The 15,346-nt window shown below is 38.3% G+C and overlaps 1 protein-coding gene across 1 annotated transcript; it reads right to left on the bottom strand.

The window, feature by feature from the left end:
* Positions 1–9,298: 9,298 nt before the first annotated feature.
* krt8 (keratin 8) lies at positions 9,299–13,942 on the bottom strand. The gene is made up of 9 exons (XM_043224956.1): positions 13,435–13,942; positions 12,150–12,358; positions 11,523–11,583; positions 11,337–11,432; positions 11,068–11,232; positions 10,838–10,963; positions 10,526–10,746; positions 10,372–10,415; positions 9,299–10,072 (listed from the first exon to the last, which is right to left on the bottom strand). The coding sequence occupies exons 1-9, from the start codon at positions 13,822–13,824 to the stop codon at positions 9,825–9,827; spliced, it is 1,560 nt and encodes a 519-aa protein (XP_043080891.1). The 5' UTR covers positions 13,825–13,942; the 3' UTR covers positions 9,299–9,824.
* Positions 13,943–15,346: the final 1,404 nt, after the last annotated feature.

Genomic DNA, 15,346 nt, shown 5'->3' with positions numbered 1-15,346 from the left:
ACTAATACCAAGGTCATGAATCAGTTATCCCACCAGTGTCACTGACACTATGAAACTGTGAGGCCCAGAGGACATAAGCCTGTTTGACATAACCTGCCTGACGAGAAGCAGGTCTTCTGGATCTCTCTCTCTCACACTTTTCTACAGCTTTGTGTGATACCGTGATACATGTGCATGCCCTACTTTTGCATTGCTTTTAAATGTAAATGCTCTCGACTTTTGAATAGGGTGTTGCCATTTAGTAAAATAAATAGGGAATTTCACGTTCTCATCGCTGCAACAAAATTAATGCAACCCGTTCTCATAAAAAATATGTACCTCCGTGCACTTTTTGTGCAGCACCGTTTTATGTACTTCACTGCGGTTCAAAGAGACATGTAAGTGACGCTAAAACACAGGTTCAACATGTGACCCTGGCACAATTTTATTATGTTGATATAGGCACATAATAACATTAATTCAGTTACAACACTAAAAGTTCTTCTCTGTAAAAAAAGTATGTACCTCAAATCTAACCTACTTTCTGTTAGTGTTAACAAATGAAAAACCAGTATTAAACGGCATTTGTTGATGCAACTTCATTTCTGCAGTTCAAATGAGACATTTAATGTGAGGCTTGTTTTCAAATATCGCAGCATATTAAGTCATAACATGATATTCTTCGAGTAATTGTGCAAAAAATTCAGCATTATTAATGAAAACTTTTAGAGTTTTGCTGCCTCTAGTGTTCACTGATTTTGGAAACTGTAGTGATATGTACTTATTGGTACACATGGCTTGCTAAAAAGTGCATCAAGGTACAGTAATGCCATGAGACCAGGTAGCAACCATGCTTTTAGCAACCAAGATTGACTGTTTTGCTAAATCAGTGTATTATAGGTTCAAAATCAGATATAGTAGGTCACTGAAGCAAAGAGTAAAAAAAAAATCAAGCCATAAACTCTTTAATCCTTTAAAACTGTATTCCTGTACTCACTGCGTTCCCCTCCCATTCTTCGCCCTCCTACTTTTCTCCACCTAATAATTCACGTCCTGCAACACTCCCAAGCCTCTGGCTCTCTGCTCCTGTGCCAGACAGCGCTATTGCCCAAGATGTGTTAGCGATGCATCTCTACTGGTGCACATAGTGACTTTTATCTGAAATCAATGCTTCAGATGAACGAATCCCCCCTGTGAAATAGAACTAATAATATTTACATGACTGGGCTCTGCAGAGGCTTTCAGCCGAAGACGCACGTATTAACACATTTACATCAGTCTGTTTTAATTATGATGTGCTCAAATTAAATTCTGGTTCTTGCTATAAATAGTAAGACTATTACGATTGCCCATTAACTTTTCAAAATAAGTATTACAGCTCAGCATGTAACTCATAGTACAACTTTGTGTGCAATAATAAGACCCTAATTTATGCTGTTTATTAGGGAGATGCGTGCTTTTGCTGTTATTTTAATTTAAAAGTCACGCTGCATTATATTACTAACTGGTATTTTTTCTTATTTTAATACATTATCACAACCATAAAAACACTGTTTCCTTCCTCTTTTAGTTTTCTAGTTATTTACCTGTAGTGTTGAATGATAGGAGTCATATATACACATAATAAAATATAAACAGCATGCACATTATGTGAACAAAAATGTTTATTTTGAATGCAACGTGCATCTACGCTCTCTATACCCTCCATGTACACTATATTTCCAAATTTTAGATTTCTTTTTTAAGGACTCGAAATACGATCTAATGCAAAGCTAATAAAAAGGAGGTGAAGCAGGTGTGGCCTTATTCCCTTGATATAAAGGAGCAAATTAAATATCTTTAAATCTATTTGTGAAAACGTATATTGCACAAGTGATATATAAAAACAAGCATTACATTATATAGCTTTACTAGGCGCTTGTAATATTTGAATGGCTGCAGCAGATGCATTATGTAAAGGCAATCTATGACATGATCTGTGCAAATACAGCAACCTCGGATTTTGATTTAACACCATTGCCATTACCGTTTGTTATTCTGAAGCTGGTGTCAGAGATGCAACAACAACAGAGCTGTCAAGGTTTTGGCAGTACTGGAACATATTTAGGCATAAAAGGTGTGGGGTTTCATGAGGCTGGGAAGCCTGAGGATTTATGGCACAAACTCTAAAGCTTTGCAGTTTCCTACTGCCCACTGTGTGTGTTTGTACCCCTGCAGCTAGACAGGCACAGGCACGTTCACGAAGGAATTTTCTCATTCTTTAATAAAAGACCCCCGAGTGCTGTATGGTCAGGGGTCTGTCATGTAAGAAGAGCGGGTTCATATATAATGTGCGTGTGTGGAGGGTTTTGCCGAAGCTTGTCTCGCACTGCAGGGTGTATGCTCCTTCCTCTGCTTAAGAAAAAATATTTTCTTCTCTCTTACATACATTGATTTTACTGTGCTCACACAGCTGTCAAACCTGACCCCAGAGCCATTTGTGCTTGCATAACGTAAATGCTATATCAATCAGCATGCCCTAAATGAATGCATGCGTTCAGCATGCACACATTTAAATGTGATTCCTCAAAATACAAGGTTGGTAATAGACAAATTTGATGCATTATGAATTTACTAATTTTTTTTATTGAATTGAACTTTTTCATTAATTAAAACAATATTTTTTTATATTAAATAATTTTCATTAATTTAAATATTTTGTATCATTGAAAAAATGTAAATTCTATAAATTAATCCAATGTACCTGGACCTCCAACAATAGAGCTGTACCTTTCACTAAATTATACATTAATTCAATGTTTTTTCTATGAATTAAAAAAAATATTCATGTTAAATATTTGTTTAAACAAAGGTATGTAAATTGTGCATATTAGACTACATTATGATTTTACTTTAGTATTTTAAAATTAAATATTATTTCATTTATTCCTTTTATTTTTGACTTCTGATAACATCTCCAAAGAGAGGTCAAGTTAGTGCTGACCTTTGAGTGAAACTCAAATCAGCAGAACTTCTGAGTTCAGGAATGGGACTGTAGCTTGTACAAGCAGTGCCACGGGCTAAACGTCAATCATCTGCAACCAACAGTTTCATTCCTACAGCGTGATGCCAAAAGCATTATGAACGAATCTGCCAATTCAAATCCACCAGCAGCAGCTATGGGAACCCAATAGTTTAAAGTTTGCATTTAAAATAAGTACAAAATATTGAGCATTAACGATTCTTCAAAGGCATTAAAGTTCACAAAGACTAAGAGCAATGAACAAATTTCACGCTGTTATCATTTCATCCATTTTGCAATTTACTCAGTATGCTACTCTAGGCAAACGAACCACTAGATCTCAGCTATTATGAAAATAGATGCAACTCTTTGATGTGTTTCAAATCACGAGGTGAGTAAAACAGCTAATTTGAGCTTGAACTGCTGATTATGAAAAAAAAGCAATAAAACACTGACATGCATGTCATGTGTCATTTACTTATGATATATTCCGGCATTCTGCCAGTGCAAATATTGCATTGCCCTCCCCCAGAGCACGCACGTTTCTCCCCCAGGCTCGCACGCACTGCGCTTGGGAACCACAGCAAGTCTTTTTCAAGACAGTTACCTGAACACATATGTTCTTTTGTCTTGTCTTTTTTATAATAACATAGTACCTGCATTTATTTTGAAGCAAAAGTAGGCCTAAATGCAAGTTTATTTAATGTCGATTTTTTTTATTCGACCACACAGGGTTTTCATTGGAGAGTAAAAACTTTACAGACAAGCATTAGTGGGTAGTCTTTTTTGACTGAGGGTGACTCTTTTGACATGAGGGTGAGTGAAGGGTCAGCTGGCGAATTAAAAACATTTCACGTCGAGCATCACGATCGTGCAGATTTTTTTGTTGTTGTTATAGCTTGGAGTTAGTGCTCGCAATTACTCAAATGGGTTCCATCCTGAGAATAATTAATTATATTTTTGAGCGTATTTGCTGAATGATGAACTTTTTTAATTCTTCATGTGAAAAGACGAGTAAGAAGAGACACACTCAGAATACTTGTAATACCAGAAATGATCTGGACAGAAATAGAAAGTGTGTGATCACTGGAAAAGGTACTTTAAAAGTACATATTAATTAATTAACCTTTTTAAATGTTACTGCCCCAGTGACAGTGTTGTATCATATCTTCTGAGAGTGTAGATTTCTTGAATTATAAGCTAAACAGAAATATAGGCCTATTTTTTTTTGTTATATTGCCATCTAGTGTCAGATGGATGTCAGTTCACATAGAAACGAAAAGTCACTTAAATCTGTCCTAGTATTTTAGCTACGGCCTACTAACATAAAGATGGGCAGAGACTTTTATGATGTATTAAGACTCATCATGGCTGACATGTGACACTTTCATCTGGCCCACTTTTGTCACTGAATGATGGCTCTCGGGTGGTCCGCTTCTGTTTGCCTGTTTAGGAAGGCCTAACATCAGCCATGAATAAATCAAAGCAGAACCGGCCCATATCTGCTCCACACTGATTATCATTTTGGCCCAGATCCAACACCTTGCTCTGGCCCACATGCCTTGCAGAATGATGGCATTTGTGCGGTCCACTCCTGCGCGTCGAGTTTTGACCACAAGCAAGCCAAAGGCAGGCCGCGTGTCAGCCATAAAAATAAATCAATAAAGTAAATCAGAATGGGGCCACGTTTATTTTCATTTGGGCCCAGATCGAATACCTTGCTCTGGCCATCATACTATGTGAAGTAAAGGCATTTAAGCAGTTGTTTTCCAGCCTCAAGTAAACTTTAGCATTGCTGCATGCAAGCCAACCAAATAAACCAAAACTGGCTTTAACGTGGGCCATGTTTTTTTTTTTTTGCATCCTGATCTTCCTCTCTTTCCCCATGTGGCCCACATGCTCCAAGGTAGCATTTTGCCACAGCCACATTTAGCTAATAACGAACCAAATAAACTACACATTATTCATAAATATACATTATGAACACAATGGAACACAATGCGGCGCAGCAACATTTAAGACACATATACAAACGCAAGATCAAACAAACTCTAAGATCAAAGCGAAAACCCAGGAACTTAAGTACTCAGACCAAACAAGGATAATTAACTAGGCACAGCTGAACAGAATAATACAATCAGCACAGAAACCGTGCAAAAGAAAAAACAAAGTTCAAAAGAACAGAAAGAAGCTATCGTTTTAGTTCACTTCTGTTCACAGTAGACCTAAAGAAGTGCCATTAAAAAAATGTTTAAAAAAAGCATAGTGTTGACCCAGACCTTGCCCACGTCTGGTTGGTGTGAAGTCCATGCGGGTCAGACGTGGACCGGATCTGGTCTGACACTGGTTGCTGGCTGCGTGGATACGTGGCCTTCTTAAGACTCCCATCCACATCGGTTAATTGTGTGGCATCCTACTAAAAGTAGCCAAATTCAAACAAGAAGTGTCCCCCATCTGTTTTATAATATATGGCCCGATGAAATCCATGCGGGCCAGATCTGAGCCAACACCAGTTGCTGTATGGGGGCATATTTGGGATAACTGGGTACACACTAAAAGATTTTTTTAATCTTATAAGAAAAATATGAGAGACCACAAACATGAGGATAAAAAGTCCTAGATTTCACCGTTGTGTGTGTGTTGCGGGTAGACACTTGTGTGTGTGTGTGTGAGGCGGGAGAATAAAACGATTCACGGGACTCCCTCAAATCATCTATTGCACAAAAAAAGGAACATAAACTTCCATAAAATATTAAAAAAGTACAGGTGCAAGCGCATAGGTAGGATTTCTAGGCTGTAACACCAGTTTGAGCATTGAGCAATGCAGCACTGAAATGGGCGTTCACGAGTCCTCTCATTACAACACACAAATTATAGACATTAGGAAAGATTCATAATGTATGTATTATTGAGATTGATTGAGATTGGTGACATTTCCATAAACTGAGATGTCTTTTAGAGATTATAAATGCAGCTCTCTTTTGCCACGTTAAACCATGCAGGCAGCAGCCGCTTGCTTCAGTTAAAAATAACAGTGTTTTGTTGATGCTTTTAGTAACAGATATATTTTGGGAGCGTGTATACTGGACTTTCATACATTTCACGGAGAAAAAAGTAACGTAACTAGTAATGTAACTAATTACTTTTGAAATACAGTAATCAGAACAGTATCGTGATTACTTTTAAAAGGAGTGATTTGATTACGTTTTCATTTACATGCTCGTGGTCACAGCTGTAACACAGCGGCTTTCTTCTTTCATGAAGGAGTTTGGCTTCACCGCATCTTTGTTTCCAGGCAGAACCTTGCAGAACAGGACACACTCGTCTCCCTGAAATCCTGTAGGATTCAACCAATCCAGCGGTGACTTTAAAACTCCTGAAGTGTTTCCACTTTTATGTGCCGTAGGCATATATGTTTTGCCCCACAATGAGAGACTTAATATAGCATGTAAACAAATATCTTCTGGACATATTATTTGGGAGACATAGAGTGACAACTGATAATCATAAGCATTTTGTGCAAGTAGCCTGCTAAGCTTTTATAAAAAAAAATTTGCATTACATTGATTTTCATCACTTTTGGCCAAATAAATCAGCAACTGCATCAGATTGCATATTTTTGATCAGTTTGGGCCTCTGAAAAAAAGCGTTCTTTTTCATACCTCAAGCTAGAGATTATGGTTTATAAAGTTTTAAATATAGATTTTTTATTACACAAACACAGGTATTTACTTCAGAAGGCCTTTTATTAACCTCCCCCAAAGCCATGTGGAGAATTTTTAAAGATAGATGGGTGCACTTTATTGGGCTTCAAAATCTCGACCACATTCACTGCAATTATAAAGCTTGGAAGAGCAAGGACATTCTTTTAATATAATTTTGATTTATATGAAAGAAGAATGTCATATACAACTGGGCTTCAGAGTGATAGGGTCATTTTTATTTTTGGTTGAATAATTTTATTTTATGTTATTATTATTTTGTTATCATTGTATGCAGGCTGTTTTAGGAGAAGCCTGTTGAAGAGAGAAACAATGGAAAACTGACTTCTGATTGTTTTAAAATAGTTTCCCTGGCGTTATTGGGTACAAACTAAATTTGTGTGTAGACATGAATTTACATCTTTCTAGAACAAGCGATCTTGTGATTTTGGAGATTATGCTGACATCAAACTGAATCAGCCTCCTCAAGCGACTCCTCCGATCTTTCAGTTGAGTTCAGTTTCAATCTCATGAATCTTGTCCAGCAATGTTGAAAGTAGTTATTAGTATTTGTACTTATTTTATTCAATTTTCTAACTGTATCTTGTTTTGAATTAGGCATAATTGTTTTAGTAGGCCTGTGTAGGGTTTTGTACAGCCATGCAAATCTAAATGGCATGAATCACTGGTCATATTTTAAAGAAAAAAAGCAAAACTATTTCAGGACCATTATTTTTGTGACATAATCTGTAATTATTCATTACAATTAAGCAAATCACCACCCATATCCCATTAATTAACCCAGTCGCATTTTACATTTTGACTTTGTAATTATCATTATTCCTAAATTATAATAACTAAAATTATAATAACCTTAAATCTAAACCAATTATTATATAAAGGCAACTTTTTGGATGAAATTTTCTTAATGATCCTAAAATAGACATCATGGTATTTATGCTTTATTTATATATAATTGTTTGAGTGATTATACTGTTAATTGGCACCAAGTAAAATAAACATGAAATGCTTTCTGTCTGATTTGTCTATTTGAAACATTTGCCCCAATCCTTATTTTATAAGTTCATATAACATAGAATAAATAAATTAAATTACAATAAAAATAATAAATAACAGTGATAATTTCAAAGTAATGTTGGCTAGTTGAGTAGTAGTAGTATGGTTTAATGCCATGCTTTTAAAACTCGTAAACACACACACACACACACACACATAACCCATGGACCTAGGCTATATCAACTGCAACTTGGTAAATAAGTTCTATTCATCCTTTTAACCACCAGATGTCCACAAAACATTAGAGTAATGAACCCTTTTAGATCCTTTTAAATAAAAACTTCAGGGCTTCCCAAGACTTTGTTTGACCTGAATTCTTCACTTTATTTGTTATGGACAGAATTCCTAATTTTTTTGTATTCACTTTCTGATGATAGTGAACTCATCTACCATGCAGTATATAAGGATGACTGAATGAATACATTAGCCATATTGGACACAGCAATGAAGTCAACAATGACAGTCAATTTAGAGTTTTGGAGATCTCTGAAGATCTCTCTCTCTCTCTCTCTCTCTCTCTCTCTCTCTCTCTATATATATATATATATATATATATATATATATATATATATATATATGTGTGTGTGTGTGTGTGTGTGAGAGTAGATGACAAATAAAACTTGGACTGTGTCCTTTGGTAGACTACAAAAGAAAAAAAAATATATTAATAGAAGAATATACGTTTATCTTCATTCTGAGAGATACAAATAGCATTAAAGAGGTTTATCTTTTTTCTGTCACACCATAGGGCACACTGATACATCAACTACCCATATATAATATTTCTAATATTTGAACAGCTTAATTCTTCTTTACTTCAGCCATTTTAATCAGATGATCTCTTGCCAAAACTGCTTTTTCCTGGAAGTATACTGTAATAGTAAGTCACTGTTTGAGTCAGACAGCACCAAGTCAAAATCAAGAATGAGTAACACTGATGCTATAACTGAAAAATGGGTGGCACGGAGATGCCAAGGTCCAAGGTTTCCCCACATTTGTTTAAATTACTTCATACAAGTAGCCTAACTAACCTTCCAATAAATATAATGAATGATCTTTTATAAGAGGATAGTAAATGTATTTTGTAAATGTATATTCTATTTTTGCTTGTTTTCACTTACTTTAGTTTAAATATTGCCTGTTTCAGCTCACAAGCACCATGCTGTTCCACCATGAACCTCTAGGGGTCAGTAACACATTGGGAATGCATTCAGTTTCACAGGAACACGTGTACAAATCGCCTCATCTCTTATAAAGACAATATAAATACTTAAGAACTGTTGTATTTTCCACAGAAAACCACACAAACATACTTATTCAGAATAATATTGATTGCTATTGTATGACTGCTTGTTAAAATTATTTCAGAAATACATGATAGCGTAGAGTAGGCCTGCCAGCAAAGATTAACTGAACCATGCTAACCTATCAGCCTGAGAGCCCTTAGCTTTCTGACATGTTTGTACAGGTTGTTGGATTTTGCAGACAGGCTAGTTACACACACACACACACACACACACACACAAAACATGCAGAAAAGTTTTAGGTAAACACTTTATTTTGGTAGCAAAAACAGCACCTCAGAAACAGGATACACAATGGGCAACATTTCTCTACTAAAAAGGCAAAACCACATGGATCTACCACTAACATGCTAGTAATTTAGCGCAAATGCAAACATATCCCTTCATGTAAAAAATCAGTTTCTTAGCATGTTTAGCACTTCAACTAAATGGCTAGCTCATGTTAGTGGCACATCGAGAATTGTCCAGCCTATACACGTGGCCATGTTGTGCAAGGTAAGATCTGAAGACAGTATTGTGCAGGGGCCTGAGGGCGTGAGTTTTTAGTGATATGGATTAAGGCACGATAAGAGCAGTGAGAGCATTTGGTCCCTCTGGAATTCTTTGGTCAGTGTGAATGGTTTATTGCTTTTAAAACCTGGTTTATGACTGCATTCCCATCTAGTGCCTTGGAACGGCCGCAATTATAACGGTTGAGAGGGAAGATCAGGAATGCGTAAGAGGCGTGAGGTTTAGAGGACAGAATTGGGGAAGGGTATTCGCTCAATCTTGGACGACCTCAGAGGACTCAGACACCACTCTGCCATCCTTGGTCTCAATCATCTTGATCACAACGCTCTTCTTTGTCTGAGAGACGGTGTCACCGTAGCCACTGCCAGAGCTGTAGCCGGCGCCAGAGCTGTAGCCGCTACCGTATCCGCCACCGTAGCCGCCACCGTAGCCGCTGGAATAACTAGAGTAGCTGCTGTATCCGCTGCTTGCACTTTCCAGGGGATAAGCGCCATAGCTTGCTATTGAGACAGAAACATGAAAAAGTCAGCTGAGGCTCTCCTGCACTGAATTAAGTTACAAAAATTGTCACTGTAAAGATCCTTGCACAGTCTGAAATTTTCGCATTCCTTTTTCATATTTGTCATGCTTTCCTATCAAAATGCATGCTATGATGCGAAAATGCATAAAATCAAATTTCCGGAGAAATGCAAAAAAAAAAAAAAAAAAAAAATTTATGACAGGCTAACATTTCAGAGATAGTGATTGACACAATGTGAAGTTGTATTTCTTTTTTAATGACCTCAAGAGTCAAACTTACTGCTCTGTTTTGAGATATTGATGGCCTTGATTCCACTTGCCAGTCTGTTGGAAATGAGCAAACAACAAATAATGAGACTCTTGCACAGAATGAGAAATTTTAACATCTTTAACATTTTTACATCTCACAGGAAGCATGCATGTCATTGACTCACCTGTCCTCCTCTCCTTCCAGGAGCTTTCTGTATGTGGCGATCTCAATGTCCAGGGCGAGTTTGACGTTCATCAGGTCTTGATATTCTCTAATCTGGCGGGCCATGTCCTGCTTGGCTCTCTGCAGGGCATCTTCCAGGTCCTTAATACGGGCCTTGGCGTCTCTCACGGCCAACTCGCCACGCTCCTCTGCTTCTGCGATCTGGTTCTCCAGATTGGCGCGCTATTGAAATATTTGTGTTTAGTTTCACTCATGTCTTTTTCACTGTCTATTACTGTACTAACACACTTGTACATTCTTCATAGTTGCTTACCTGTCCTTTCACGGCATCAATCTCGGACTGCAGTCTCTGAATCATGCGGTTAAGGTCAGCGATCTCTGTCTTTGTTGATCTAAGGTCATCACCGTATTTGTTTGCAGATGTCTGCATCTCCTCGTACTGGGAAACAGAACATAAGATGTGTAAGATTTTGTATCTCAATCAACTCAATGAACATCTAGATTGAGACTTACAGTTTGGATTATAATCAAAAGTTTACACACCTTGGACTTGTACCACATCTCAGCCTCAGCGCGGCTTCGGTTAGCGATATCTTCATACTGAGCGCGGACCTCAGCGACGATGGCGTCCATGTCCAGATTCCTGCTGTTGTCCATCTCAACAACAACTGAGGTGTCCTTGATCTGGGACTGCAGCTCACGGATCTCCTACAAGTTCACAAGAAAGAGTGTGACATTTCAAAATGCGTTTTTTCAAAATGATTTTTGTAGATAAACTGTATGTTTGGTGGGACTCTCTAGCTGTAATGTACCTCCTCAAAGATCTGCCTGAGGAAGTTGATCTCGTCAGTGAGGCTTTCCAGTTTGGCCTCCAGCTCAACCTTATTCATGTAGGCCTCATCAACATCCTACAATAAGCAAACACAATTTAGTCATTATTTAATATTAAAAGTAAGCGTTTATGAGTGGTCGTGAGTAATAAAAGACAATCTACAAACCTTCTTGATGAGCACAAACTCGTTCTCGCACTCTGTGCGCTTGTTGATCTCATCCTCATACCTGAAGTGAACAAAATGACATTGGTTAAACTCACTAGAGGGCAGCAATGCTCTAACATTTTTAGTGAGAAATGCTTATCAGGTTTTTCTGGATTCAGTTTGGTGTTTCCCATGGGTCTTAGCATTAATTGGGCCATCAGATTTGTCTAGAGCTCCATGAAAGGTGCTGCGTAGATGTTTGTTCAATAGCTGTAATTTATCTGACTCATGCTGACGCCCATTTAATTGAGGAACTGACAATGTTTTTTTCCATGGGATATTATTATGCATATCACTAAAAAGCCTAAAATATGATTCAAATCTCAAAAAGGTTGGACAATAGGCAGGTATACCAGGGAGTGACTAGAGAAAACCATGCAGTTTCTGTATCAGTTACATAAGGCATGTTGGATAATGAATTGAGTTTACTCCCATAAGACATGTTTTCCTTCAGTTTGAATTTATAGAGCCTCATTTATTCTGGGAACACTTAAGTGCACCACAAAAGTCTCCTTTGACAATACTTGGGCACTGTCCATCCCCCAGACCAAATTAAAATGAGGCTTCTGTGAAAGCCATTGTACGTACTTGTTTTTGAAGTCCTCAACAAGGCCTTGCATGTTGTGCAGGTCAGCCTCCAGCTTCATTTTATCGTTTCCAAGGCTGTCGAGCTGTCTGCGCAGGTTGGCGATGTAGGCCTCGAACATGGCGTCGATGTTGGAGCGCGTGGCCGTCTGGTTCTGAAGGAGGCTCCATTTTGTCTCCAGCATCTTGTTTTGCTGCTCCAGGAAACGTACCTACATTGTCAAGATGAGAATAGAGGTTGTGTCTTAATCAAGGCACAAATGAAAACCATACTTGGCAGTAAGCGCAGCTTCAGAGAGCAACGCCCCCAGACCGATGCTGCAAAGTCATTTTGGAATCATGATTCTGCGCCAGCTCACAGAAGTGAGACCATATGCCAACATATTGCTTGTGGTTCACGATCTTCACAAAGAAAGGCACTGTTTTCCTTAAATACCGACAACTGCACATGTTTTCCATTTGTAACGCTTTATCCCTTTGGAAATGGTGACGCATATTCCAGTAGGACATCAGGAAGGGTCACTAAAGCTGTGGAATTTGCTTTTTGGTTAATATTCAAGGGAAGGAAGGAAGAGACCATATCTATTGGAGTCTCTTTAAAGTATGTGTAAAGGGTGGGCGGCGAGCAAATAATTCAGTGATAAGACTTTAACAGCTCAAGGTGAACACTGCACACACTATTAGATTACAGTAAAGGTGTCACTTCAATTATCAGTTTCCTTATTCAAAACAGTGTGTTTTAATCAAATAATATAATGCAAAGCAGACTATTATAATTAAGAGGAAGGGCGCAAAGGCTGAAAAGTTCGGCAGAATATTTCCTCCTCTTGTTGAACGCTGTTACGTAACCTATCCAGTGCTATCCAGAACATGACCCCCGTTCTTCAAATTAAATATTAACTATACTGGTATGTGACTGTCTTTTCTTCTAATATGGATCTTTTTTGTCTGAAAATCTAAGTTTGTAATCATTTAACAATGTTAATATGCAGATAACAGGTTTCATGTCCTAATTTGGGTGTGGACACTCCACAAGGGTTTCAGATGAGCCTCAGGGCATCCCATTCAAATGAAAAGCCCTCACACTCTGACCATGTACACACCCTTTTCTCCACTTTCCATAAGTCTAGTTTCTTTCTTTTTGATGAGAGCGTATTCCAATCCCACATATATTTTCCATCCAACTTCTTAGAGATGTTTTAAACAATAACATGCAGTCTTGGGACATTTTTCTGGGTTATTATGATCCTTACCTGAAAACTATTTGACTATTGCAAAAGAAACCCACCTTATCAATGAAGGAAGCGAAACGGTTGTTGAGGGTCTTGATTTGCTCTTTCTCCTGGGTGCGGACAACTTGGATGTTAGGGTCGATCTCCAGGTTCAGAGGTGCCAGGAGGCTCTTGTTGACGGTGACGGCTTGGATGGGTGCTACGACACCGCCACCCATGCCCATGCCCATTCCCATGCCAAGACCGTAGGCTGAAGAGCTGCTGATGAAGCCACCACCTCCCATTCCAGCTCCCATGCCACGGTTAGCACCTCCAAAGGAGCTACGCACGCTGTAGCTCTGCCGGCTGGCACTGGGGCCGGCATAGGACAGACTGCTGAAGCTGCGTGGGGCAGATTTAGAAGAAGAGGACTTCACAGTGTAGCTGGTGGTCTTGTTGAACGACATCCTGCTGGTGTGTTTTCTGTCTTGTACTAGTAGAGAATGACCTGGAGCAGGGGGAGCGAGAGCAGCAGATATGAGCCTTGTCTGCTGTGCTGGAGAAACTCGAGCAGATAGAGAACAGCAGACTCTGCCTCCTACTATATGTGCTGCTGAATGGGAGGAGCAAAAAGAGGCTCTGATTGGCTGGTGCTTAGGTGCAGAAGGTGGGTGTGGTTGAAATTCAATACTCGTATCCCTACATTCCTAGCCTGTTCAGTACATAGACGTTTTAGTAATTCAATATGACTAGAAACTAATATTTTTCTGATAATGTTCTCAGTTAAAACAATAAAACAGTTTTATAACAGTCCCCCCTTTTCTTTAGATAATTCTGGTTAATAGCCTGTGTATTATTTGTTAGGGTTAGCCAAAATACAGAGTGTGTGCATAATAATACATCAATAATATTAAACACTGCAACAGCATCTGTGTCACACTGAAATACCATGCAACTATGGATTTGCCTATACAAATAAGACATCTGGAAGGCGTCAAATTTCACTTTAAAACTCTGACAGCTGACATGTTTTATCTCTAAGCTCTGAAAGCTGCACAAAGTGGAGCATTTGATGCCCAGCTGTGCTTTAGCACATTCTCTCTAGTGATATAACATTTAAATCTCTACAAATATTATGTAATCTATACAATTCTGCTAAATGTGGTGGAAATTAAGTATATTACATACTACAATGCTTTGCAAATCATAACTTTGCAGACAGGACTATAAGCAAAGATAGTTGAAACTGTCTTGCATCATGGAGGCCACCAACAGTTTCTCATGTTACGGCAGGCAAAAGTCGTCAGGTTTTAAAATCCACCCCTAAGGTCCCGAAGCCCTCTGGAATTCTAAAGTTATCCAGCTTTATGATCTTTCTGGGTTTTGTAGTTAAAAATCCAGAGGCTTGTGTTTTAAAACAAGACTTAGGTCTGTATTAAGCTTATTTTAGCCCTTGCATGTTCAAGACGCTTCTAGTTGACCACACCAATGCACTGGAATTTTTGTTAATTCTCTAAGCATTACAGTATCTGCTCTAACAAAACTGTATCTGCCTTGACCTGTTCCTCCAGAACAGTCCTTTCCATTGACCACTGTTTTCATCACCAGGTGTTTCTACGGTTGGGTCATCAGGCGTGGCATGCGCTGTTACATTTAAAAGGCCTCATTGAAGTCAGTAATGTTAACTGAGTCAGATAACAACTTCAAGCATCTAAACACTTTCCATAGAAATGAGATGACCTGCTGTAGTGCATGTGTCAAATGTTTTTTTCTGGAAGTGTCTGCTATCTTTCACTATGGGAAAATACAAGAGCATTAGGAAAAGTTACTGATTTAATCATCAGTATCTTGAGAGTCCCTTTGCTTTAATCTTCTTCTCTGGTTTTCAGTCATGATCATAATATTTTAAGGCGCTGGCCCTTCCTAAGATTACAGAATCCCGGCTATTGTTTTTTAAAGGAACCAGGGAAAACCTGATCAGGCTCACTT

This window comes from Puntigrus tetrazona, chromosome 23 (assembly GCF_018831695.1).
Source record: "Puntigrus tetrazona isolate hp1 chromosome 23, ASM1883169v1, whole genome shotgun sequence".
NCBI classification, from domain to species: Eukaryota; Metazoa; Chordata; class Actinopteri; order Cypriniformes; family Cyprinidae; genus Puntigrus; species Puntigrus tetrazona.
The sequence above is the reverse complement of the archived record's forward strand: the minus strand, read 5'-3'. Positions and strand labels throughout refer to the sequence as shown.

Bases quoted from the DNA above. Each gene is read 5' to 3' on its own strand.
- krt8 (XM_043224956.1), bottom strand. From the start codon at position 13,824: ATGTCGTTCAACAAGACCACCAGCTACACTGTGAAGTCCTCTTCTTCT. The intron at 11,433-11,522 runs GTTTGTAGATTG...TGCTTATTGTAG, and splicing joins AGTTTGTGCTCATCAAGAAG to GATGTTGATGAGGCCTACAT. The intron at 10,747-10,837 runs GTAAGCAACTAT...ATATTTCAATAG, and splicing joins TTGATGCCGTGAAAGGACAG to CGCGCCAATCTGGAGAACCA.